We start from the raw sequence: 26125 nt of genomic DNA on the forward strand, positions 1-26125 counted from the left end.
ACCTGCGACCGTAGCGGTCGCGCGGTTCCAGACTGAAGCGCGTAGAACCGCTTGGCCACTCCGGCCGGCAAACGAAGCCGTATTTTCTCGTAAATAATGAGATTGTTAACGAGACTGAGTTACCTTGTCCATTTAAGCCGCACCCCATCGTTCAGGAAATATCACACCCCTCAGTGAATTTTCCGTGCAAGAAGATGTTGACTATGTATGCGGCCACTGAAGCTATAACGGTTGTTCGATTGCTTGGCGTATTACTCAGTACACTACGGAGTACAGTGACAGGTAAGTTTACTCAACGTGTAATGTGGAATACATTTGAACAATACAGTGACGATATTTGTTTCAGGCGGGCCATCTTGTTTTTTTATTTCAATACACCATACAGTGATAAACAACTCGGGTCTTATTTATGCTGTTATGTGCACTGGGACACACACCATTATTAGTTCAAGACTGGCAACTGTTTGCTCTCGAAAATCTCTGACATGGCGTACGCTGACAGCCTCGGCGTTCTGGTTTTATTCACACTGTCGAAGTCGACTTCGTACAATCCCATCTTGATCCTGTGAAAAAAAATATCACAAGTCGGCATCTAGTATCTCTATAGTGCTATTCACAATAAAGCAGCTATTAACAATATCTACAAAAATAACTCCAGCACACTATAAGCCACAGAGTCTTGCAACACTGCATGCGAGGGGCGTTCAATAAGTAATACAGCACTCTCGGCAAATTTCGGTTGAAAATGCGGAATTTGTTGTAGGACATAGTGGGATATACCGGTTTCAGCCATTTAGTTTAATGACATTCGTGGCGGGGCTATACATAGCCTTTAAAATGGCATCTGTAAGGGAGGTGCGTTCCAAGCAGAGAGCAGTCACTGAGTTGGGGTTGGGGGGTTGTTTTGGGGGGTTGTTTTGGAGGAAGAGGCCAAACATCGAGGTCATCGGTCTCATCGGATTAGGGAAGGACGGGGAAGGAAGTCGGCCGTGCCCTTTCAGAGGAACTATCCCGGCATTTGCCTGGAGCGATTTAGGGAAATCACGGAAAACTTAAATCAGGATGGCCGGACGCGAGATTGAACCGTCGTCCTCCCGAATGCGAGTCCAGTGTGCTAACCACTGCGCCACCTCGCTCGGTGTCAATGAGTTTCTTTTGGCGAAAAACCAGAGCATCTCAGATGTTCATAAGCACCTGAAGAATGTTTACGGATACATGGCATTGAACAAAAGGATTGAGTTTGGGCGAAGCGTCTGCCATCATCACAACAAAGTCGCACAAACTTGTCCGACCTCCCGCGTGCCAGCTGGCCGCACACAGCTGCGATTCCTACAATGTTGGAAGGTGCGGACAATCTCATTCGAGGTGATGGACGGATCACAATCAAACACCTCGCTGCACAACTAGACATCTCTGTTGGTAGTGCTGACCCACTCGTCCACCAGATGTATCCAGAGGTGTGTGCCCGCTGGGTCCTCGCCGCCTAACGGAAGACTATAAAGAACCACTTGGACCATCTGTGCGGAATTACTTGCGCATCACGAGGCTGATCGTGAACATTGTCACAGGTGATATACATGACTTCATCGCTTCAAATCGAAAACAAAACTGCAATCCATGGAGTGGTGCCACACCACCTCTCCTCCAAAGAAAAAAGTTCAAAGCTGCACCCTCAGCCAGTGAAGTCATGGCGACGTCTTCCCGCACTTTGAAGAGGTTATTCCGTTTTGTGTCCTCCCTCATGGCGCAACGATCAACTCTGAAGTGTCTTGTGGTACCCTCAAGGAATTGAAGAGGCGACTTCAGCGTGCGCATACCACAAAAATTCAAATGAACTTCTCCTTCTCCATGACGACGGAAAGTCTCACGTAGGTCTGCGCACCCGAGAGGAGATCACAAATCTTCATTGGACTGTTCTTCCTCATCCACCCTATACCCCAGATCTCGCACCTTCCGACTTCCATCTGTTTGGCCCAATGAAGGATGCTTTCCGTGGGAAGCAGTGCATGGACGAAGGGGAGGTTATTATTGATGGAGCTTCGACGTCAACCATTAGAGTGGTACCATGCGGGCATACAGGCCTTCCCAGTAAGGTAAAGCAGGGCCGTCGCATTGAAAGGAGATAATGTTGGAAAAAAGGATTTTGTAGCCAAAAGAGTGGGGCACAATATGACGTATTGGAATCTTGAATAATACCATCCTGCTTTCAGGAAAAAAAAGTGTTGCATTACTTATTGAATGCCCCTCGTGCATTGTAAAATAATTGTGTCGCTGTAAGGGAAAACATCAGTGATAACTTAGAGAGCAAAGGCTGTCGCCGTGCTACAACAGTCTTTCACTCTGACTTTTCACAGTGACCTCTAAGCAGGGGGTCTGAAAACACGTCATCCTGGCAGGAAACATCATTCCAACAGCAGTGTTGCAGAGCAGGACGCACAATTCGACAATACAATGGTAGACATTAAAATATGAACACCAGGAAGTATAGCAAAGAAAGAAATTTTACTTATGCGTATGCAATATAGTGGGAAAAATACATGATTAAGCTTGTAGAAAATTTGGGGATATTCTGGGACTAAAATTCAGTGCATAGAGTCGCCACCTCTGACACCAACAAGGGGTCTAATCCGACTGGACATCGACTCGAGTAGAGCTTGGATGAGAGATACGACTACATCCCTGAATATGGAAGTTAATAGGAATATAAAAAAAAGGGAGGAAGGTTTATCTGTTTAGCAAGAGTAATAGAAGGCAGATTTCAGACTACCTACAGATCAAAACGAAAATTTCTGTTCCGACACTGACAATGTTGAGTGTTTATGGAAAAAGTTCAAGGCAATCGTAAAATGCGTTTTAGACAGGTACGTGCCGAGCAAAACTGTGAGGGACGGGAAAAACCCACCGTGGTACAACAACAAAGTTAGGAAACTACTGCGAAAGCAAAGAGAGCTTCACTCCAAGTTTAAACGCAGCCAAAACCTCTCAGACAAACAGAAGCTAAACGATGTCAAAGTTAGCGTAAGGAGGGCTATGCGTGAAGCGTTCAGTGAATTCGAAAGTAAAATTCTATGTACCGACTTGACAGAAAATCTTAGGAAGTTCTGGTCTTACGTTAAATCAGTAAGTGGCTCGAAACAGCATATCCAGACACTCCGGGATGATGATGGCATTGAAACAGAGGATGACACGCGTAAAGCTGAAATACTAAACACCTTTTTCCAAAGCTGTTTCACAGAGGAAGACCGCACTGCAGTTCCTTCTCTAAATCCTCGCACAAACGAAAAAATGGCTGACATCGAAATAAGTGTCCAAGGAATAGAAAAGCAACTGGAATCACTCAATAGAGGAAAGTCCACTGGACCTGACGGGATACCAATTCGATTCTACACAGAGTACGCGAAAGAATTTGCCCCCCTTCTAACAGCCGTGTACCGCAAGTCTCTAGAGGAACGGAGGGTTCCAAATGATTGGAAAAGAGCACAGGTAGTCCCAGTCTTCAAGAAGGGCCGTCGAGCAGATGCGCAAAACTATAGACCTATATCTCTGACGTCGATCTGTTGTAGAATTTTAGAACATGTTTTTTGCTCGAGTATCATGTAGTTTTTGGAAACCCAGAATCTACTATGTAGGAATCAACATGGATTCCGGAAACAGCGATCGTGTGAGACCCAACTCGCTTTATTTGTTCATGAGACCCAGAAAATATTAGATACAGGCTCCCAGGTAGATGCTATTTTTCTTGACTTCCGGAAGGCGTTCGATACAGTTCCGCACTGTCGCCTGATAAACAAAGTAAGAGCCTACGGAATATCAGACCAGCTGTGTGGCTGGATTGAAGAGTTTTTAGCAAACAGAACACAGCATGTTGTTATCAATGGAGAGACGTCTACAGACGTTAAAGTAACCTCTGGGGTGCCACAGGGGAGTGTAATGGGACCATTGCTTTTCACAATATATATAAATGACCTAGTAGATAGTGTCGGAAGTTCCATGCGGCTTTTTGCGGATGATGCTGTAGTATACAGAGAAGTTGCAGCATTAGAAAATTGTAGCGAAATGCAGGAAGATCTGCATCGGATAGGCACTTGGTGCAGGGAGTGGCAACTGACCCTTAACATAGACAAATGTAATGTATTGCGAATACATAGAAAGAAGGATCCTTTATTGTATGATTATATGATAGCGGAACAAACACTGGTAGCAGTTACTTCTGTAAAATATCTGGGAGTATGCGTGCGGAACGATTTGAAGTGGAATGATCATATAAAATTAATTGTTTGTAAGGCGGGTACCAGGTTGAGATTCATTGGGAGAGTGCTTAGAAAATGTAGTCCATCAACAAAGGAGGTGCCTTACAAAACACTCGTTCGACCTATACTTGAGTACTGCTCATCAGTGTGGGATCCGGACCAGATCGGTTTGACGGAGGAGATAGAGAAGATCCAAAGAAGAGCGGCGCGTTTCGTCACAGGGTTATTTGGTAACCGTGATAGCGTTACGGAGATGTTTAATAAACTCAAGTGGCAGACTCTGCAAGAGAGGCGCTCTGCATCGCGGTGTAGCTTGCTCGCCAGGTTTCGAGAGGGTGCGTTTCTGGATGAGGTATCGAATATATTGCTTCCCCCTACTTATACCTCCCGAGGAGATCACGAATGTAAAATTAGAGAGATTAGAGCGCGCGCGGAGGCTTTCAGACAGTCGTTCTTCCCGCGAACCATACGCGACTGGAACAGGAAAGGGAGGCAATGACAGTGGCACGTAAAGTGCCCTCCGCCACACACCGTTGGGTGGCTTGCGGAGTATAAATGTAGATGTAGATGTACGTCATTCCATGCAGCTTCAAGTCTGTGCCAGAGTTCATCAATCATAGTGTCCAGAGAATGGTGGTGTATCAATCTCTTGGCAGTCGATAACCAGATGTTTTCAGGTGGCCACAGCATCATTTCCGACAGATAACATGCAGTTTTGTGCGATCTTGTTGAACGATACCGTCACGAAGGCTTCAAAGAAAGGGCACACTCACGAGTCCTCTGCACCAGAGGTGATCACTTTGAATGCCTAATGGATCCAAAACTTTCATGCCAGGTGCTTGGTTCTATGACAATAAGTAATGTATGCAGACTGAAGCGCCAAATGAAAATTTGTACCAAGGCCAGGATTCGATCCTGGGTCCCCTCCTGACTAGGCAGATGCGCTAAGCACTACGCCACCCTAGTACACTGGCTTTGCGCAACTGCATGGACTATTCAAGCACACCTCTCTCCTCAATCCAATTCCAATTCATGCCTCAGCCCATTTGGTATTCCCCTTATACTCAAACAGCATTGCAGAGACTGTCCAACTGTACTAGAATAACACCTAGGCATCGAACGAAAGGGGGGATCCTGCCTCTAACGCAGGCTTAAGTACAAGGGTGGCGTGGTGGTTAGCGCTGCTGCCTAGTGAGTAGGAGATACATGTATGAATCCTGGTCTAAGTACAAATTTTCATTCGTCACTTCAGTCTGCATTAACACATCATAGGTGTTTGGGATTTGAAACACCATATAGTTTCATTTGATTAAAGCACCTATGCCTGGGTTGCATGCAGGGTCCCCCTGTTTCGCTCAGTGCTTAGGAGCTGTACCAATATAGCTGGAGAGACTCTGCAATGATATTTGATTTTGGGGAAATGCCAAATGGACTGAGGCATGAATGGCAATTTGGATTGAGGAGGGAGGCATGCTAGAGTAGTCCACGCAGTTGTGCAGAGCAACTGTGCCGAGGTAGCGTAGTGGTTAGCATATCTGCCTAGTGAGGAGGCAATCCAAGTTCGCATCTAATCCTTGTTACAAATTTTCATTCGTCACGTCCGCCTGCTTAGTTGGGTGGTAACGTGCTCACCTCTCACGCAAGTGGGCCCGGGTCCGATTCCCAGCCAGGTTGGATATTTTATCCGCTCGGGGACTGGGTGTTGTGTTGTCCTCATCATCTTTTCATCCTCATCACCGGCGTGCAAATTGCTCATTGTGGCGTCAAATGAAATAAGACTTGCACTTGGCAGGGACCTCCCGGCCAACGATACCATACGCTCACTTCTATTTTCCATCCGTCACTTCAGTCTGCATAAATACATCATAAATGTTCGAGACTTGAAACAGTCTCTGGAACAACATAGATTCATTTGATTAAATAACTAATGCCTCTGGCAAAGATCTTACTCCTCAGAGCAGCCGCACAGGAGTAAGTCCATCGTGATACTGTGTACAGAATACGACGCGCCTGGAAGGACGGCGTGGTGCCACTCCTGAATCCAGTGATGGCGTCAGGCGCACCGCTGTCGGCGCGCGTCTCTCCCGCCGCGTCAAGGAAAGCAGCAACAGTGGTCGCCTTGCTGACAGTCCATGGTGCTCCTAACATCGTCACATAGTCCGTGTGGATGCAGTTTGTCCACGATACGCTGACAATTTGCGCAATGGCTTTCAGGATTTGCAGTATGGCAACCTTACCCTTACATTATGACTGCTGAGGACAGAGGAGCGGAGAGGGGGAGGCAGCTTCGACTGATTGCCGTAGTCCTGACCCCGTAATCGGTAATAATTTGCGCATTAATACTTGGCGTCTAGGGGCAGTGTAACGGTGGCAGCACTCGGAGATAAATGAATATGTTTCAACTAGTGTCGATGTTCTCCGCTTCTGGCTGCACCAGTAAAATCGTCAAGTTATCATGGACAAACAGTACTTGATTCACTCCAATTTTACTATGTCATGTGGCTCTATGATCCTGCACAACAGAGTGAACAATATGTCTGTCCTCCCGGCTGATAGACATGTTGGGCCATTGAAATTCCTCTTGACATTGAGTATGGTCCTCTTCAGTCCATCCATTCCTTATTCACTTGAAAGTCATGGGATCCCAACTAACAGGGACAGCAATATCGCGGTCGCGATAGGTCACATACACGCGCCATCCAGAATTACATGCTGTGTCCTCCCTACCAAGTAATCTTCAGTCCAGTCAAAAATTTTGTTGATACACCATATGATCTAAGATTCAACGCTGAATGGACGTCAAGGCTATTGGATGATGGTTTTGTAAATCATTTCTGGTACCTTCCTTGTAGATGGGGTGACCTATGCTTTGTCCAAATACTGGGCACAGTTTTTAGTTTGAGTGATCTAAGGTGTTGTTAAAAGAGGGGCTAGCTCGGCCCTAAAATCTGAATAGAATCTGATAGAGATTCCAATGGGTCCTGGAGCTCTGTTCAGTTTTGGAAATTTGGACTGTACTGCTTCGTGCGGACTTGTCTTTGTTGAGAGTTGAAATGTGAATGGAAGGACTACTGAGCTGCGTACAGACAAGCGTCCAAGATGCAAACTCGATTCCTGTATTTGAGGAATAATCACAATAGCAAGTGACACGTGAGGAATGTTTTATAGCCTAAGATACTTTCTGTCGTTCAAACAATTCCTTTCTCTACCGTTCAGCATGGCAGTGCTCAGCCGCATGCAGTACCTTCAGACACTGACTGGCAACAAAAGTTAAACACATGGAAGCAATGGTCTGATGTAGCTGCAGTGGGTATGTAAATGGTTAGAGTTGCAGTGGCGTCTCACGGCTACGATGACCACCAGAGTGCTTTACCATTATCACTACGTGGCCAGTTTACCAAACCATACAAGTTATGTAATTGGCATGTGCTCCGTCGAAACGTTGGTGAGCACTCTGAAGAACAATGGAGATAGCTGCTTGCTCGTGTGATACAATGTTACCAGCACTTGACGGGTTCAGAAAGGGTCTGCATGCTGCTGGCTCAACGACTCGTGAATTATCCAGTCTCGTGGGGCATTCAGACGTCACACTCAAACAACGTTGAACTGAATGGGGTGAGGACAATCAAGCACGTTGTCAGGATTCTGGTCGAACAAGTTGACCGCAGCAAGGAAGTATCGCCTTACTGGGTGCCAAGCACAACGCAACCCCTTTACATCTACGCCTGCGATCTGGGCACAAGTCATGGACTCATTATAACACATTGTCTCATCATGAACGATTCGTTGGCGACTATTCGGAGCCGGGTTGCTGAATAGTGTCCCAGATATTGGCTGCCATTCACACCACAGAACAGATGGCTGCTTCTGATGCCGTACTCGGAAAGCGTAGAGTGCTGACGCATCATTTATCTCAGTTCTCCACTATTTCCGATGGCTGTTGCCTGGGAGTATGGCGGGGACGACGGAAAATGTCACATTCTGCTAATGTCTTGGAAAGACCCCTAATGTTATGTTGGGGGGGGGGGGGGGGTGGGGCGAGCCGTCAGGTGGACTTCAGATCACCCCTGGTAGGGGCTAAAGGCACAGACGCTTGTGACCGGCCTCATGTGTTACTTCTCATAAGACAATATTCTCGTATCATCTTTCAGTAGGACAAAAATTGCCTACCCACTACACGCGTTTCTACGAAATGCCAGTATGATGTTGAGGTACTCCCTGGGGCAGCAAGATTCCACGATTTGTCCCCAGTAGAGCACATGCGGAATGCACTGAGACATCGATTCAATCCCTATGCCAATTTCCAGGATATCGACGGCCAGACACGTCGCGGCCCACCTTACCTCATGCGAAGACACAATGGTTGTACTAAACTATTTTCAAGTGAAACAGCGCATATACCCATGCCCAAGGTAACCCAATATCCTACAGATAAGGAACCAGCAGTGCGCTAAAACTGCAAATTTCGTTGGATATTTAACTTGATTAATCACTGAAATAAAACCACAAAACTTCTCAATCCTTGAGCCGCGCTGAGTGGCCGACCGGTTTGAGGCGCCATGTCACAAATTGCGCGGCCCATTCCGCCAGAGGTTCGAGTCCTCCCTCACGGGTGTATGTGTTGTTCTTAGCATAGGTTAGTTTAAGTAGTGTGTAAGTCTAGGGACTGATGACCTCAGCAGTTTGGTCACATAGAAATTCACACACATTTGAACATCAATCCTTGAAGTTTCGTTTCGCTCCTTCGTCTTGTTCTAGGAGCGGTTTTTTTTTCAGTGAATGTAAAATGATAACGAACAACACGTTCTTGGCTCTAATCACTATGAGACTTAACATCTGAGGTAATCAGTCCCCTAGACTTAGAACTACTTAAACCTAACTAACCTAAGGACGTCACACGCATCCATGCGCGAGGCAGGATTCGAAACTGCAACCGCAGCAGCAGCGCGGTTCCGGACTGAAGCGCCTAGAACCGCTCGGCCACAGCGGCCGGCAACACGTTCTTGACCAGCACATTTGCCAGAGACGTTACGCACTGAACACATTTGGGGAATGGATGTTGGCTCTTCACCTCGATCCTCCAGCAACCACTGCTTGGAAGGAGCCTGCCTAGGAACAAATACAGGTTAATGGGAAGTGACTGCAATCGACGACTTGGTCCGTTTCAGGGTGCATAGATACTGTCTGAGAATTCAAACCGGGTATTCTTCAGGTTACTTGAAAAAGATATTACTGTAATAGCTGAGAACTCGAAGTTGTGAGGAACTGTGTAACACTTAGTAAGTGTGAAAGAGAGTAACTGTCAATTGTACAATGACAATGACAATGGAAAGAGTGAAAGAAACATGGTAATTATAACTCTTTCTGTGAGGTTCTGTGTGTCATAAAAAAAATTCCCACTGCCGTGGCGTAAACTGATCCGTTTAGATTCGCAGTAACGTCTACATTTCTTCATCTCGACTTTTAGCTACCGATTAGGAGTTCTCTTTAGGATATATAACTGTTGCCATCTCAGTTTCATTTGCAAGGAGTAAGAAGAAGAAGGCAGGTGAAGCTGATGTAAACATGAATCCCTCTCTCATTGGTTGGAAGTGAGTCTTTAAGAAAGCCAACCGCCTTTGTAAGCAATTGAGATATTCTATACAACATTTAACTGAATAATTGTCAAAAAGTAAATAGAAATGCATATTAACTAAATTTTTCGTAATTGGCGTCATTACTTCATGGCAAACATTTAAATATCACTCCAGGTTTATAGGTGCAGATTCGCAGTGCAACAATGCAGGTTTGGCATGTCTGCTTAACGGTAAAAGCCATAAGACAAAGTTAAAATCTTTTAGGTAAATAAGCGTCATAGTCGCCAAGAGAAGAACGAAATAATATACTGGATGTTATTACTAAATGTACTTAACGACCAGCCAATGAACTTACGTTACTAACATGCCATGCAGGAGAATCATGGATGTGTATACCTGAAGATGATAATGGAGGGAGAAGACTGAGTGGTGTCGTACATCTACGAACAGATTCCAAATGGCCTATGATGATGACGATAATGATATGGCCTTGAAGTTTACAATTGTAGCAATGTCATTTTATAAGAGCTTCAGTAAAGAAGTTACCAGATTTAGTACGCAAAATTTTGTATACTCAAAAACGTTCATTATTGTGCTTCGTCTACTGATTCTTGCTGCTACACAATATTCATTATTGAGTGTAAACAAAGCTTAATTCGGGAAATACCCAAGCAAGTGACTATAGGACGATCAGTATACCTGCAGTATCTAAAAAAGCCTTGGGGTAAATTACTCATGGACAGCTGACATTACTCAAAACTTGCAACTTACATGATAAATATCAGTCAGACTTTTGGAAACACCATAGCAGAATTGCATCAATAAAAGTGACTGACAACATCAAACTCACCAGGGAGGGGCGTCAACCTACCATTTAACACTGATTTCAGCAAGCCTTTTGTAACGTTGATTTCCATATGTTATGAATGGAAGTGAAACAGTTGAATTTCTCAAACAGTGTCACGCTGTGGTTCGACAGGTTATTAACAACGGGTATCAACGAGTGGCTCAGAGAAGTAATCCTGAAAACTGTGCTTTCTGAAGTCCCCGCGTTCAGTCCTTGCTCCACTGATTTACTCGTTCTTTTTTCCATTTTCGAAGTGAGTAACTTGCGATGTCGAAGTTTCAGAATTACCACCACGGAAACACCACTTACAGTTTTCTCGTTCAAAACTTTTTCGTTTCACGTAGACAATAATGTTTACCTGATCAGTGAATACATCTACTTCTGCTTCATTTCAATCTCCTGCTAGATTTCTAGACATAATCAAGCAGCTTAATTAAGCCGAAAGCAACTTACGAGAAGCCGCTGATCCATTCCATGTTGTCCATGAGGGTCCACATGGTGTAGCCGAGTACCTCCACTCCGTCAGTGTTGATCGCTTCCAGCAGCGCGCTCAGGTAGTTCTACAGCAGTGTAATACGAGTATGTTACGGAACATCAACAACATCTACACGTGACATTCAGCAACCTCTTACGGACTTGTACTTACAGTCAGGTACTCCACCCTGCCCGTGTCATTCAGGCCTCCTGAGTCGCCATAGCCGTTCTCCGTCACGAAGATAGGGTAACCGGGATACTCTGCAGTTATCCAGTTCAGTATTTTCCTCAAGCCTGCGGGATTGTTCTGAAGAAAAGCAGAATGGTTTGATTAAACGATATATTTGATACAGCCAAAGATTAACGTCAATATGAGCCCAGTAGTCGTAAGACAGTATTAAAGATATCAACGCGTTAATTTGTCATAAAAATAGGTACGCGATGTCAAAACAGCACCCAGCGACAACTTTTATCCCAAATCTTTATTTAAAGATGATGAAGGTTCAGTTACTAGCTCTACATTGGGACAAATCATAGAAGGGTTCCATATTCACCTCTTCGTAATGTTTAAATAGAATTCAATGCCCTTTCACATGTTCTTTAGCATTCGGTAAACATGGCAGGAGAAGTAATCGGCATCTGTGTATGCTCCAGTCAGCCTCAACTGCATACTCGTTGAATTCATGCTTATTCTACACACAAGAAAAAAAAATTTCCAGAATTCTTGAAGATAGACGTTGACGGTGGATATTATATCACAGACACAGTCCCTTTGACTGTTAAGAGATGTCACTAAACCCACCCAAAAATGTAAACAACCATGTATGAGCAGCGCCTATTAGACGGAGGGGGTCTGACAGCCCATTATTTCCAGTCATTCCACCAGGAATGAGGTACACGGCTCGTGTTGTCTGTAGGTCAACCATGCCTAGACGGTCAGTACCGTGGTTTAATCGCGTCAGCATTTTTACTTTGTGCCAGGAAGGGCTCTCAACAAGGGAAGTGTCCAGGCGTCTCGCAATGAACCAAAGCTATGTTGTTCGGGCATGGAGAAGATACAGAGAGACAGGAACTGCCGATGACATGCGTCGCTCAGGCAGTCCGAGGGCTACTACTGCAGTGGATGACCGCTACCTACGGATTATGGCTCGGAGGAACCCTGACAGCAATGTCATCATGTTGAATAATGCGTTTCGTGCAGCCACAGGACCTCGTTTTACGACTCAGACTGTGCGCACTAGGCTGTATAATGCCCAACTTCACTCCCAACGACCATGGCGATGTCCATCTTTGCAACCATGACACCATGCAGCGCGGTACAGAAGGGCCCAACAACATGACGAATGGACAGCTCAGGATTGGCGTCACGTTCTCTTCACCGATGAGTATCGCATATCCCTTCAACCAGACAATCGTCGGAGACCTGTTTGGAGGCAACCTGGTCAGGCTGAACACCTTAGACACACAGCCCAGTGAGTGCAGCACGGTGGATGTTCCCTGTAATTTTTGGGTGGCATTATGTGGGGCAGACGTACGCCGCTGATGGTCATGGAAGGCGCCGTAACGGCTGTACGATACGTGAATGCCGTCCTCCGACCAATAGTGCAATTATATCGGGAGCATATTGGCGAGGCATTCATCCCGTGGACGACAATTCGCGCCCCCATCGTGCGCATCTTGTGAACGACTTCCTTCAGGATGACGACATCGCTCGACTAGAGTGGCCAGCATGTTCTCCAGACATGAAACCTATCTAACAAGCCTGGGACAGATTGAAAAGGGCTGTTTATGGACGACATGACCCGCCAACCACTCTGAGGGATCTACGCCGAATCGCCGTTGAGGAGTGGGACAATCTGGACCAACAGTGCCTAGATGAACTTGCGGATAGTAGGCCACGACGAATATAGGCATGCTTCAATGCAAGAGGACGTGACACTGGGTTTTAGAGGTACCGGTGTGTACAGCAATCTGGACCACCACCTCTGAAGGTCTCACCGTATGGTGGTACAACATGCGATGTGTGATTTTCATGAGCAATAAGAAGGGCGGAAGTGATGTTTATGTTGATCTCTATTCCATTTTTCTGTACAGGTTCCGGAACTCTCGGAACCGAGGTCATGCAAAATTTTTTTCTTGTATGTATGTCTATTTTATATCCACGTATTAATTTATTACGCATTTGGGCTTCGTACACCTTCCCCACAATTAATTACAATGTATTTATATTGTACCGCTATGTTTCTTTCACATTCCTACCATCTTACACGACAGAGTGAGTGAATGCGTATGTACGAGGGGAAGTGAAAAAGTAAAGGGACTTTTGAGAAAAAAAAATTGTTCTAATGATAGAAAATTATAGCATACATTATTTATCTACGTACCTTCCCTGCACTTCAACGAACTTTGTACAACGTTTCACAAGTTTCTGGATTCCGCGGTAATAAAGGTTTTTTGGTTGCACCTGTGACCAATTTTGCACTGCGTCAATGGCTTCTTCATCGGTTGCAAAGCTTCTTCTCCTGAGAGCTTGCTTCAACGGTCCAAACATATGGAAATCGTTTGGAGTCAGGACTGGACCGTGTGGTGGGTGTTCCAGAAATTCGAATCCCAACTCCTTCATTGTTTCGGCAGTCCACTTGGCAGATTCCGAGAATTGTCTTGCTGCAGGATGATATCTTTTCACAGTTTCCGTGACGTTTGGAACTGATTGCAGGTTTCAATTTAGTTCGCAACACATCACAATAGTTCTCACAGTTCACAATTTCGCCTCTTGGGTGAAATGAACGACTGTCACACATTCCATGTCCCAGAATACTGTTAGCATAATCTTACCAGCTGATGGTTGACGTTTAAATTTATTAACTTCTGGCGATGATGTGTGTTTCCAAACAATGCTCGCTGCCTTACTTTCCGGTTCGTGATAATGCCCCAAGTTTCGTCTACAGTAATGATTTGCTGTAAAAGCCAATCTCTCTCGTGACGATAATGGGCCAAATGTTTACGAAAGATGTCCAGCCTTTACGCCTTATGCTGCGCTGAGAATTCCTTAGGTACCTATCTCGCACACACTTTCCGAAAATGTCCACTGTAATTTGTCTGTTTTCCATCACCATATCCTCACGGATTCCAACTTGTCCTCAGTTACTGATATCGATGGCCTGCCCGATCTTTCTTCGTCACATGGAGAAGTTCTTCCCTATCCATTCGTATATCTTGCTGCCATAAAGAGCTATTACTATACCAGGCTTTTATTCGACGAATAATTTCCGCAGCTTTAACACCTTCGGGATACGAAATGCGAATCACTGCCCTCCTTGGTGCAGATCGAGCATGGAGCTGCCATGTTTCACTGTCTGCTACAACACAAAGACTGATGCAGGAACAAGAGTGACACTTTGCACGTATAGAATTGTTGCAGATGACGGTACTTCAGTGCTGGATATCAGCATTGTTATCAAGCCTTAGTACTGTCTGGTGGCGGGTAAACTTCTTGTCTGCTACTGTAGCAGTTTAGCCAATAGTCTAGTTTGCTTAAGTAGGCAAGATGCGGTAAGGGTGTTCTCTGACAACTTGCGCTACGTGTGTGTGGGAACCCCCATTAGGTCAGGGTGCCGGACATTCGGTCTTGGGATTTTGAAGAGAGAGGTTGCTCGTGGCAGTTCGTTTGCAGTACTGATTGTGGTAACTGAGTCTGTGTAAGTTTCAGCCTAGTCGAAATTTCAATCCATTTTCTAGCTTCAGACCTTTATAATCATGCAGAATATTTCATTCGGAATGGAAAGTGGTAGGGTTTTATGTAGTTATTCGGTTTTACTAGTAGTTACTTTTTCCAACCAGGACTAAGAAATTTGAGAGTGTGGTGTGCGCACTCTGTTTAGTCTCAATTGGAATTCGTGTTTCCCAGAGTGAATGTGCGTATGTTTGTGTTTCATATATTGTTTCTTCTTCTGTTTCGTTACTTTCTCGGTATTCTGTAATTTCCATCCGTTAGTGCGTGTGCTTTTGTTTGGTCAATCCAGTGTGTTCGTCGTTGTTTTGGAGATCCTTCAATTCTCGGAATCTGTTTCATCATGCAGTTATTCCGCGATAATTTACTTATATGGGCAGTTCCTCCGACGGATTAACTTCCTTTTCGGAATTTTTATATTTTTTCTTGGTCTGACTTTCTGTGGCTGTGGCCATGTGTTTGAAAAATTTAACGAGATTTCAGCTCGTCGGTTTTCCACTCTTATGCTACACTTTTAGGGCTTAAATTACATTGCCGTCACATGTGTATCGTGTTTTACAGCCATTCCAGATCTGATGTGCATTTCGGGCGGTGGAGCAAACCTTTTGTCGACTATATGTGTGTTGTGGTGCGTGTTGTAGTTCTTCTAGTTCCTTTTTCTATCTACTGTGTGGTGCTACCATGAATCTGAAGTGCTTGTGCGATTCCTACTTTAAGAGACTCTAATGATTTATAAGCGCATCACGCAGTGTATTTGATTATTTGTTGAACTTAGTTGAACGTAGTTATTTAAAGCAGGACTAACCACTGTTATGTTTTTAAATAAATGTGTGACGCTTTTCTAATTTGATTACGTAAAATAAATATTAAATCTTGTTTTTATTAAATTTCACTATTAATGTTTTATCTCACGTATCTCAATCTCTGTTTCATAGGATACGTTCTACAGCGTTTGTAGCTTATACAGTTCATCCAAGCCTATTTATTTAATTGCTTGTTAAGTAAAATTTCAATTTTGTGAAGTACATTCCCTGAGAACAGATCGATTGCCTGACTGAGAACATAATGCACACTCTCATTTGTTGAGAGAACCTTATCCTCCGTTTGGTTAAATTAAAATCATTTATTGTACGCGGAATTTTAATAGCTACAGTTCACGATTTTCACAGATACCGCTCATAATCTATACAGATACCTTTCATGTGGCGACCGTACACCGTTCATTTATTCTCGATCCGTTCTTCTTAGAATAGAATACACTCAGAGGGCCTGTCAGGTGTACCGTTATGTCTGCACATTATAGAGACCTTGTACGGCATGTGACTACTGCTGTGGAAATGCGCAACTGTTTGGAAACCACTGTTTTCGTGCAAGATGAAGTGCCATCTCATGTCGCTCGTCCAGGAAGATCTGCTTAATACACCTTCCACGAACGTGTTATCTCCAGAGTTTTTCCACATGCGTGGCCTGCAAGAACGCCTGATCTCAATCCATGTGACTTTTGGCTCTGTGAATATCTAAAAGCATGCGTTTACACGTTTACATCATTGGCTTCTATTTGAGTTAAAGGCCTTTATATAGGAACAGGTTGCTCAGATCCCACCGGAAATGCTGTAAGCAACTGTTGATCACGTCGTTTTACAGACGCAGTGTGGTGTCACCGCCAGACACCACACTTGCTAGGTGGTAGTTTTAAATCGGCCGCGGTCCATTAGTACATGTCGGACCCGCGTGTCGCCACTGTATGATCGCAGACCGAGCGCCACCACAAGGCAGGTCTCGAGATACGGACTAGCACTCGCCCCAGTTGTACGGACGACGTAGCTAGCGATGCACACTGACGAAGCCTCGCTCATTTGCAGAGCAGATAGTTAGAATAGCCTTCAGCTAAGTCAATGGCTACGACCTAGCAAGGCGCCATTAGTAACATTGCATGTATCTAAAGAGTCTCACTTGTATCGCCACAATCTCCAGATGTACCAAAAGGATGGATTAAAGTTAAGTATTCCAGAAGCTACGTACTTTTCTTTATAGCATTCATTACGTATCCTGTTTCAGACCTCACGCCATCCTGCTTTAGCTTAGCGCGTGCCTTTCGGCTTCCTCTTATTGTGTCTAGGCTGTCTTGTCTAGACACAACACGCAGCATCTCGTCGAGGCCTCCGGCGCCCACACTAAACAAATTATGTAAGTGACAGTTAATAATAACATCAACATTATACGTTTTTCACTTGTTTCACCTTTTCATCCTTCGTCACATTCCTCATCCATTACATATGGAAACGCACCTGTAAGTCTTTCTTGCATTCACAGAGCCACATTTGCACCTGATGGCCAAAACTCGAAGTAATTTTTTTCCAGCGTAAATCGATTACGCAATAACGCATTAGAATATCTACCAAGTCTCGGAGTCATACGATAATTACAGCCCTCATTGGACCGTGATGTTCTAATATTCCAGTTCACGACTTGTTAGATAATCGTTGCTGGTGATCTGACAAGGAACCCAATCAGTGCGAGGCCGCAAGAGGCCAGTGATGTTTACAGTGTTTGACCCCCCCCCCCCTCCCCACATATCGTCTACCATGCAACCACAATATTGGCTACTGATGACAACAGGGGGCATGCTTGGAGGTATCCAATGGTGAGAACAGCAAGAGGCTACGGAGAGTAGTTGAACTGCTTAGTCAACAAGTAAATCACAACAATGCTATAGCGCTAGTGATATTGATACAAAGCAGGGCATTACATTGCATTACACCTACAACAACGCTTACCGAAGTTGACATTTCGTCAGAAAGGAACCCAAGAAATTTCGCAGAGTGAGAAAGAAATGGCAAATGATATATGAACATTTCTGCAAGATGAGTCAGTGGAATGTGTGTTGCCGTATGCGCTGGACTGTGCAGTGTACATGAGGAGCAAATTTTAACGATGTTTGCTTAACAAGTGAAAGTTACAGTGTAACAGGTGTAGAGCCATGTAGTTCATCATCCTTGTCGGACTGGGGGCCACAAATTAGGTACATGGAAGACCATCTGCACCATAGTAAAAAAGCAATTAGGATTTCGAATACGTCCTCAGCAGTACGACCGTGTGGCAACGGCCTTGCCGCAGTAGCTACACCGGTTCCCGTCAGATCACCGAAGTTAAGCGCTGTTGGGCGTGGCCAGCAATTGGATGGGTGACCATCAGGGCCGCCATGCACTGTTGCCATTTTTCGGGGTGCACTCAACCTCGTCATGCAAATTGAGAAGCTACTCGACCGAATAGTAGCGGCTCCGGTCAAAGAAAACTATCTTAACGACAGGGAGAGCGTTGTGCTGACCACATACCCTCCTCTCCGCATACTCACACGAGGATGACATAGTGGTCGGATGGTCCTGATGGGCCACTTGTGGCCTGAAAACGGAGTGCTTAATATGACCGTGTATTGCATAAGAAAAAGTACGGATAATAAAGAGAAAACAAGGTGCACTTATTTCCTCTTCTCAGAATAGCAGTTGCGTCCTATGTCCTCTTGCTGGATATATTCCAATCTCTGCTTTCCGCTACAGTTTCTTTCCTCTGTATCTTCTTCTAGTACCATGAAAGTTATCCCGTGATGACTTAGCGGATGTCCTACCATCCTGTCCCTTCTTTTTGTCATTGTTATCCACATATTCTTTTCCTCGCCGATTCTCTGGAGAACCTCGTCATTCCTTACCTTAACGGTCCACCTAATTTTCAACAATCTTCTGTAGCACCACACCTCAAATGCTTCGATTCTCTTCTTTTTCGGTTTTCCCGCAATCCACGTTTCACTACCATACAATGGTGTGCTCCAAACATACATTTTCAGAAATTTCTTTCTCAATTTAAGTCCTATGTTCAGTCTAGCCTGCTTTTTATGTCATCCTTGCTCCTTCCGTCATGGATTATTTTTCCGCATAGGTAGCAGAATTCCTTAACTCCATCTACTTGGTGATCACCAATCCTGATGTTAAGTTTCTTGCTCTTCTTATTTCTGCCACTTCTCATTACTTTCGTCTATCTTCGATTTATTCTCAGTCCATATTCTGTACTCATTAGACTGTTCATTTCATTCAGCAGATCCTGTAATTCTTCTTCACTTTCACTGAGGATAGCATAGTCATCAACGAATCTTGTTATTGATGTCCTTTCGCCTTGAATTTTAATTCCACTCTTGAATCTTTCTTTTATTTATCACGCACATCAAATTGCACGCGACATGGATTACAGTGATTTCAAGGGAAGCAGTGGATGGTTGCGTAACTTCTAACAGTGCTACAGATCTGGAAGACGTAAGATAACGAAATTTCAAACAAAGCGTCAACTTGACGATGCGCAGCAATCTGCAGAATCGGCCCGAAAGTTTTTAGATGAGATAAACTAACTAATCCCATCATCCAATAAGGAATTCAACTCTGACCAATCGGGATTTGAAGCGGAAATGCGTATGAAAGGAACCCTGGAAACCAGTGGTACTAAGAGAGTTGTATCAAGATTAACTAATATCAATGCCTTACAGCATTCATATAGAATTATGCCGACTGTTAATCTGGATGGTAAATTGGCTAGAAAGTTATTTAATGCGCTGCGAGAAGCTGGGGGTGCTATGCCCCCTATGATTCTGTCTCGTGTGGTGACGCTGCAAGGGCAGTAGGGAATATGAATGTCAAAGCAAGCGAGAGTGGAAAAATGGGCGTAAGAGAACTACAGCTATGGTATGAACACTGCTTTTGGCCAATAGCCGGTCAAAATAACTTGCTTTTGCTTGATTCCCGGGTTTCGTATAAAAATGACACTCCTTTAGAGAAAAGTATCACTCCCGAAAAGTGTGTGACACTGCAGTTCGAACCACCTGGGGCCACTGGACAAATTCAGCCTCTGTATGTTTTTCTTCTCACGGTAAGCTCCGCGACAGACTGCTTCGCATTCGGTTGCTTGCCATCACATTCCATCACTTCTCATCACCCCGTTACACCAATATGATTCCATACGCATTCTAGCTGAACGTCCTGCACGGTTTGTAACCCCCAAGGAGTTCACCTTCGATCTTACTAGTGTGAGCCTCTGTGATCACTTGGCCCGCCACTTATCATTCGTTGATCGTGGTGCAAGTAAATGGTTTGCTTTGAAGATTTCTTGAATGTCATCGATGTCCATTTCGTGAAGTGTAATACATGCATCCCATCAAAGGTTGATCTCTGCACCTCCTGGACACTCGTTTTCTTTGGCCCTCCTGATGCACATATTTTTCCTGTCATAATTGTTAACACAACTCTTTCAAATAAGCCTTACTGAAGACTGAACTTGCGACCTCGCACTCAAGGGGTTCCTTGAAAGTCGTGCACAACGTAATTATTTCTCTCAACCTCGGGTGCGACTGTTTGCTAAAAGCGTAATACATGGTGACAGTGCAAGTTGGACGATTGCCAGACGGGTTTGCGGGGAGCGGAGGAAGCTAGCCGGGCCTATAGATCGACCGCAGCGGGTGAGGAGTCATGCACCCCGCCTGCTTCCCACAGTGCAGGCACGTTAACCGTGCTTCATGCCTCCGCGAAAGCAGAAGTCACGCACAGGTGTAAGGATCGCTAACATGTTGTTCGCAATTGTAACTGAAACTGTCTTAGGTATTGACGTGTTTAAAAAGGATCCTAACCGCAACAGTTGTATTCTAGAATAAAAATCTCTGAGACCAGTGAAGTACAAAACAGGAACACAGCAGACAACAATGGTAACCTCGTACTGTTAGCTAGATAATATGGCTGCAATCAAACAACTACTGGCTGAGGCCTTCCATCAGGCCTATGGAGCAGATCAATCATGTACAGTTAACAGACTGTAGTTTATGTACTATTCCAGCCCACGTTGCTGGTGATCGGAGCCGTGCACGACGTAAGGATTTTTACCACTCCCAACATGTCTGTTGGCATAGTCGAAAGCACCATCGCGGTTGAGAGGGGCCTCATCCGTGAACAATACAACATAGGTAGTTCGGTAAGCAGTAATGCACTGGATAAACCACGTACATTCAAACTCATTTAACATGAGTTTATCGTGAAGGAGTTATTGTTACCACAGCAGTACTCTTCACACAGTATTCTTCGAAGTTCTAACTTCAGAGGCGAGCTGACCAGTGCTTATTACGGAGTCTTGTGCCACACGGTCCACCATTGTTGTTGTTGTTGTGGTCTTCAGTCCTGAGACTGGTTTGATGTAGCTCTCCATGCTACTCTATCCTGTGCAAGCTTCTTCATCTCCCAATACCTACTGCAACCTACATCCTTCTCAATCTGCTTAGTGTATTCATCTCTTGGTCGCCCTCTACGATTTTTACCCTCCACGCTGCCCTCCAGTACTAAATTGGTTATCCCTTGATGCCTCAGAACATATCCTACCAACCGATCCCTTCTTCTAGTCAAGTTGTGCTACAAACTCCTCTTCTCCTCAATTCTATTCAATACCTCCTCATTAGTAATGTGATCTACCCATCTAATCTTCAGTATTCTTCTGTAGCACCACGTTTCGAAAGCTTCTATTCTCTTCTTGTCTAAACTATTTATCATACACGTCTCACTTCCATACAAATACTTTCAGAAACGACTTCCTGACACTTAAATCTATACTAGATGTTAACAAATTTTTCTTCTTCAGAAACGTTTTCCTTGCCATTGCCAGTCTACATTTTATATCCTCTCTACTTCGACCATCATCAGTTATTTTGCTCCCCAAATAGCAAAACTCCTTTAGTACTTTAAATGTGTCATTTCCTAATATAATTCCCTCAGCATCACCAGACTTAATTCGACTACATTCCATAACCCTCGTTTTGCTTTTGTTGATGTTCATCTTATATCCTCCTTTCAAGACACTGTCCATTCCGTTCAATTGCTCTTCCAAGTCCTTCGCTGTCTCTGACATAATTACAATATCATCGGCGAACCTCAAAGTTTTTATTTCTTCTCCATGGATTTTAATACCTACTCCGAATTTTTCTTTTGTTTCCTTTACCGCTTGCTCAATATACAGATTGAATAACATCGGGGAGAGGCTACAACCCTGTCTCACTCCTTTCCCAACCGCTGCTTCCCTTTCATGCCCCTCGACTCTTATAACTGTCATCTGGTTTCTGTACAAATTGTAAATAGCCTTTTGCTCCCTGTATTTTACCCCTGCCACCTTCAGAATTTCAAAGAGAGTATTCCAGTCAACATTGTCAAAAGCTTTCTCTAAGTCTACAAATCTAGAAACGTAGGTTTGCCTTCCCTTAATCTATTTTCTAAGATAAGTATTGCCTCACGTGTTCCAACATTTCTATGGAATCCAAACTGATATTCCCCGAGGTCGGCTTCTGCCAGTTTTTCCATTCGTCTGTAAAGAATTCGCGTTAGTATTTTGCAGCTGTGACTTATTAAACTGATAGTTCGGTAATTTTCACATCTGTCAACACCTGCTTTCTTTGGGATTGGCATTATTACATTCTTCTTGAAGTCTGAGGGAATTTCGCCTGTCTCATACATCTTGCTCACTAGATGGTAGGACTGGCTCTCCCAAGGTTGTCAGTAGTTCTAATGGAATGTTGTCTACTCCTGGGGCCTTGTTTCGACTTACGTCTTTCAGTGTTCTGTCAAACTCTTCACGCAGTATCATATCTCCCATTTCATCTTCATCTACCTCCTCTTCCATTTCCATAATATTGTCCTCAAGAACATCGCCCCTGTATAGACCCTCTATATACTCCTTCGACCTTTCTGCTTTCCCTTCTTTGCTTAGAACTGGGTTTCCATCTGAGCTCTTGATATTCATGTAAGTGGTTCTCTTTTCTCTAAAGGTCTCTTTAATTTTCTTGCAGGCAGTATCTATCTTACCCCTCGTGAGATAAGCCTCTACATCCTTACATTTGTCCTCTAGCCATCCCTGCTTAGCCATTTTGCACTTCCTGTCGATCTCATTTTTGAGACGTTTGTATTCCTTTTTGCCTGCTTCACTTACTGCATTTTTGTATTTTCTCCTTGTCAATTAAATTCAGTATCTCTTCTGTTACCCAAGGATTTCTACTAGCCCTCGTCATTTTACCTACTTGATCCTCTGCTGCCTTCACTATTTCATTCCTCAAAGCTACCCATTCTTCTTCTACTGTATTTCTTTCCCCCTTATGCTCTTCCTGAAACTCTGTACAACTTCAGGTTCTTTCAGTTTATCCAGGTCCCATCTCCTTAAATTCCCACCTTTTTGCAGTTTCTTCAGTTTTAATCTACAGGTCATAACCAATAGATTGTGGTCAAAGTCCACATCTGCCCCTGGAAATGTCTTACAATTTAAAATCTGGTTCCTAAATCTCTGTCTTACCATTATATAATCTATCTGAAACCTTCTAGTATCTCCATGGTTTTTCCATGTATACAACCTACTTTCATGATTCTTGAACCAAGTGTTAGCTATGATTAAGTTATGCTCTGTGCAAAATTCTACCAGGCGGCTTCCTCTTTCATTTCTTAGCCCCAATCCATATTCACCTACTACGTTTCCTTCTCTTCCTTTTCCTTCTGTCGAATTCCAGTCACCCATGACTATTAAATTTTCGCCTCCCTTCACTACCTGAATAATTTCTTTTACCTCATCATACATTTCATCAATTTCTTCATCATCTGCAGAGCTAGTTGGCATATAAACTTGTACTACTATAGTAGGCGTGTGCTTCGTGGGCTTCGTGTCTATCTTGGCCGGTCCACCATTATCTCCTCAAATTCTTCTCTGAAAACAATTCTTCCTCGGTAACCAAGGCTACCGCTTTGTAGCTTGAACAATCGATTTGTGCAGATGTCCATTTATGGCGTTTGCCTGATTTACATGTCTACCTGAGCGGAAATTTTTTCACTTTCTGTACGAGGGTTATGGCAAATGTTTAGCAGAAATTGAGAATTCATTTACAATATAAGTATTACAACTTTTCAAAATATTTTCCACGAACACTTACTTATGTTTTCATCCTTCGAAATCTCTTCGAAGACACCTCAATCAAGCTTCTTTAGGGAAGTCACTTAGAGCATTGTTGTAGTCGCGACAGCCTCTACATCAGATGAACAACATTGCCCATGATTTTTTTCTTCGTCTTTTGGAACAGGAAGAAGTCGAAGGGGGCTAGATCAAGTGAACAGTGTAGGTACGGTAACAAACGCACTTTTCCTGCTCCAGGAAGTTCATAGTTATGGCATTCGTGAGTACGGAGGCATTGTCGTGATGCAGAAGGTGCCCGCTCTTCGTCTCTGGGTTCTGCGACCTCTGTGTACTGAATACTTCCGGCAGAAATTCAGTCACATAACATTCAGTATTGACTGTGCCACGTGTGTCCAAGGATAAAGGTCCAAGATGACTCTTCTTGGTAAAGAAAGTTGCCACCGTCTTCTTTCCAGAGCTCCTACTTCTCCGAAATTTCATCAGGGAGTTCTTCACATAGAAGGCACATATGAAGAGCGCCTCTTCGTATCCTGGTCATAATAATGTTTCCATGTTTCGTCACCTGTGACAATATTGTGTCTTTGGTCCGCTCTTAGCCGAAATTGTCAAGCATATGACGACAGCAATCCATTCCTGTGTGGTTTTGAACTACTGTCGGCGAATGTACCACCCAACTGTCACGTGTCTTGGTTAGGCCTAAATGCTCGTGAACAATAGTCTGTGTCGCAGTAGATACAATATAGTCTCTTCAATATAACAACAACGATCTTTAACGAACGTTAGTTGGGACCGTACGTATATGTTCTCACTTTGTTTGCTGCTGTTTTGATAGACGTTTTACTTGGCAAACATTGATTGGTTTGAGAATGGACGTAGCTCGAAGCCGGTCACCGACTAAATAAACGTCCATTTTAGTTGCAACTCTGGCTGTCTTTTTTGCATAATAACTAATTGTTTACTTATTTATCTGCATGGATTTATTTCATCTAGCAAGATTAACAAGATTAGGGCCTTGAGACCATCTCTGATACCTAAGCAAACATCCTTAGTGGGGCAACATTACAATTTGTATGGCACATAATTATTTATGTTAGTAATAATTACTATCAAAATGATCATAATATCAATATATATACACTCCTGGAAATTGAAATAAGAACACCGTGAATTCATTGTCCCAGGAAGGGGAAACTTTATTGACACATTCCTGGGGTCAGATACATCACATGATCACACTGACAGAACCACAGGCACATAGACACAGGTAACAGAGCATGCACAATGTCGGCACTAGTACAGTGTATATCCACCTTTCGCAGCAATGCAGGCTGCTATTCTCCCATGGAGACGATCGTAGAGATGCTGGATGTAGTCCTGTGGAACGGCTTGCCATGCCATTTCCACCTGGCGCCTCAGTTGGACCAGCGTTCGTGCTGGACGTGCAGACCGCGTGAGACGACGCTTCATCCAGTCCCAAACATGCTCAATGGGGGACAGATCCGGAGATCTTGCTGGCCAGGGTAGTTGACTTACACCTTCTAGAGCACGTTGGGTGGCACGGGATACATGCGGACGTGCATTGTCCTGTTGGAACAGCAAGTTCCCCTGCCGGTCTAGGAATGGTAGAACGATGGGTTCGATGACGGTTTGGATAAACCGTGCACTATTCAGTGTCCCCTCGACGATCACCAGTGGTGTACGGCCAGTGTAGGAGATCGCTCCCCACACCATGATGCCGGGTGTTGGCCCTGTGTGCCTCGGTCGTATGCAGTCCTGATTGTGGCGCTCACCTGCACGGCGCCAAACACGCATACGACCATCATTGGCACCAAGGCAGAAGCGACTCTCATCGCTGAAGACGACACGTCTCCATTCGTCCCTCCATTCACGCCTGTCGCGACACCACTGGAGGCGGGCTGCACGATGTTGGGGCGTGAGCGGAAGACGGCCTAACGGTGTGCGGGACCGTAGCCCAGCTTCATGGAGACGGTTGCGAATGGTCCTCGCCGATACCCCAGGAGCAACAGTGTCCCTAATTTGCTGGGAAGTGGCGGTGCGGTCCCCTACGGCACTGCGTAGGATCCTACGGTCTTGGCGTGCATCCGTGCGTCGCTGCGGTCCCAGGTCGACGGGCACGTGCACCTTCCGCCGACCACTGGCGACAACATCGATGTACTGTGGAGACCTCACGCCCCACGTGTTGAGCAATTCGGCGGTACGTCCACCCGGCCTCCCGCATGCCCACTATACGCCCTCGCTCAAAGTCCGTCAACTGTACATACGG

General features: G+C 44.6%; 1 protein-coding gene and 1 pseudogene across 1 annotated transcript in view; one reads left to right on the forward strand and one right to left on the reverse strand.

Moving 5' to 3' along the window:
• Nucleotides 1-342: 342 nt before the first annotated feature.
• Nucleotides 343-26125, reverse strand: part of LOC124622588 (myrosinase 1-like) — a 99404-nt gene continuing 73621 nt past the window's right edge. The window contains exons 9-11 of the mRNA XM_047148337.1: nucleotides 11320-11454; nucleotides 11127-11233; nucleotides 343-563 (exon numbers count right to left, since the gene is read on the reverse strand). Of these exons, the coding sequence (XP_047004293.1) occupies nucleotides 443-563; nucleotides 11127-11233; nucleotides 11320-11454 (363 nt within the window). The 3' untranslated portion in view covers nucleotides 343-442. The remainder of the gene's footprint in view (nucleotides 564-11126; nucleotides 11234-11319; nucleotides 11455-26125) is intronic.
• LOC124623406 lies at nucleotides 17976-18093 on the forward strand (annotated as a pseudogene).

This window comes from Schistocerca americana, chromosome 7 (assembly GCF_021461395.2).
Source record: "Schistocerca americana isolate TAMUIC-IGC-003095 chromosome 7, iqSchAmer2.1, whole genome shotgun sequence".
Classification (NCBI taxonomy): Eukaryota; Metazoa; Arthropoda; class Insecta; order Orthoptera; family Acrididae; genus Schistocerca; species Schistocerca americana.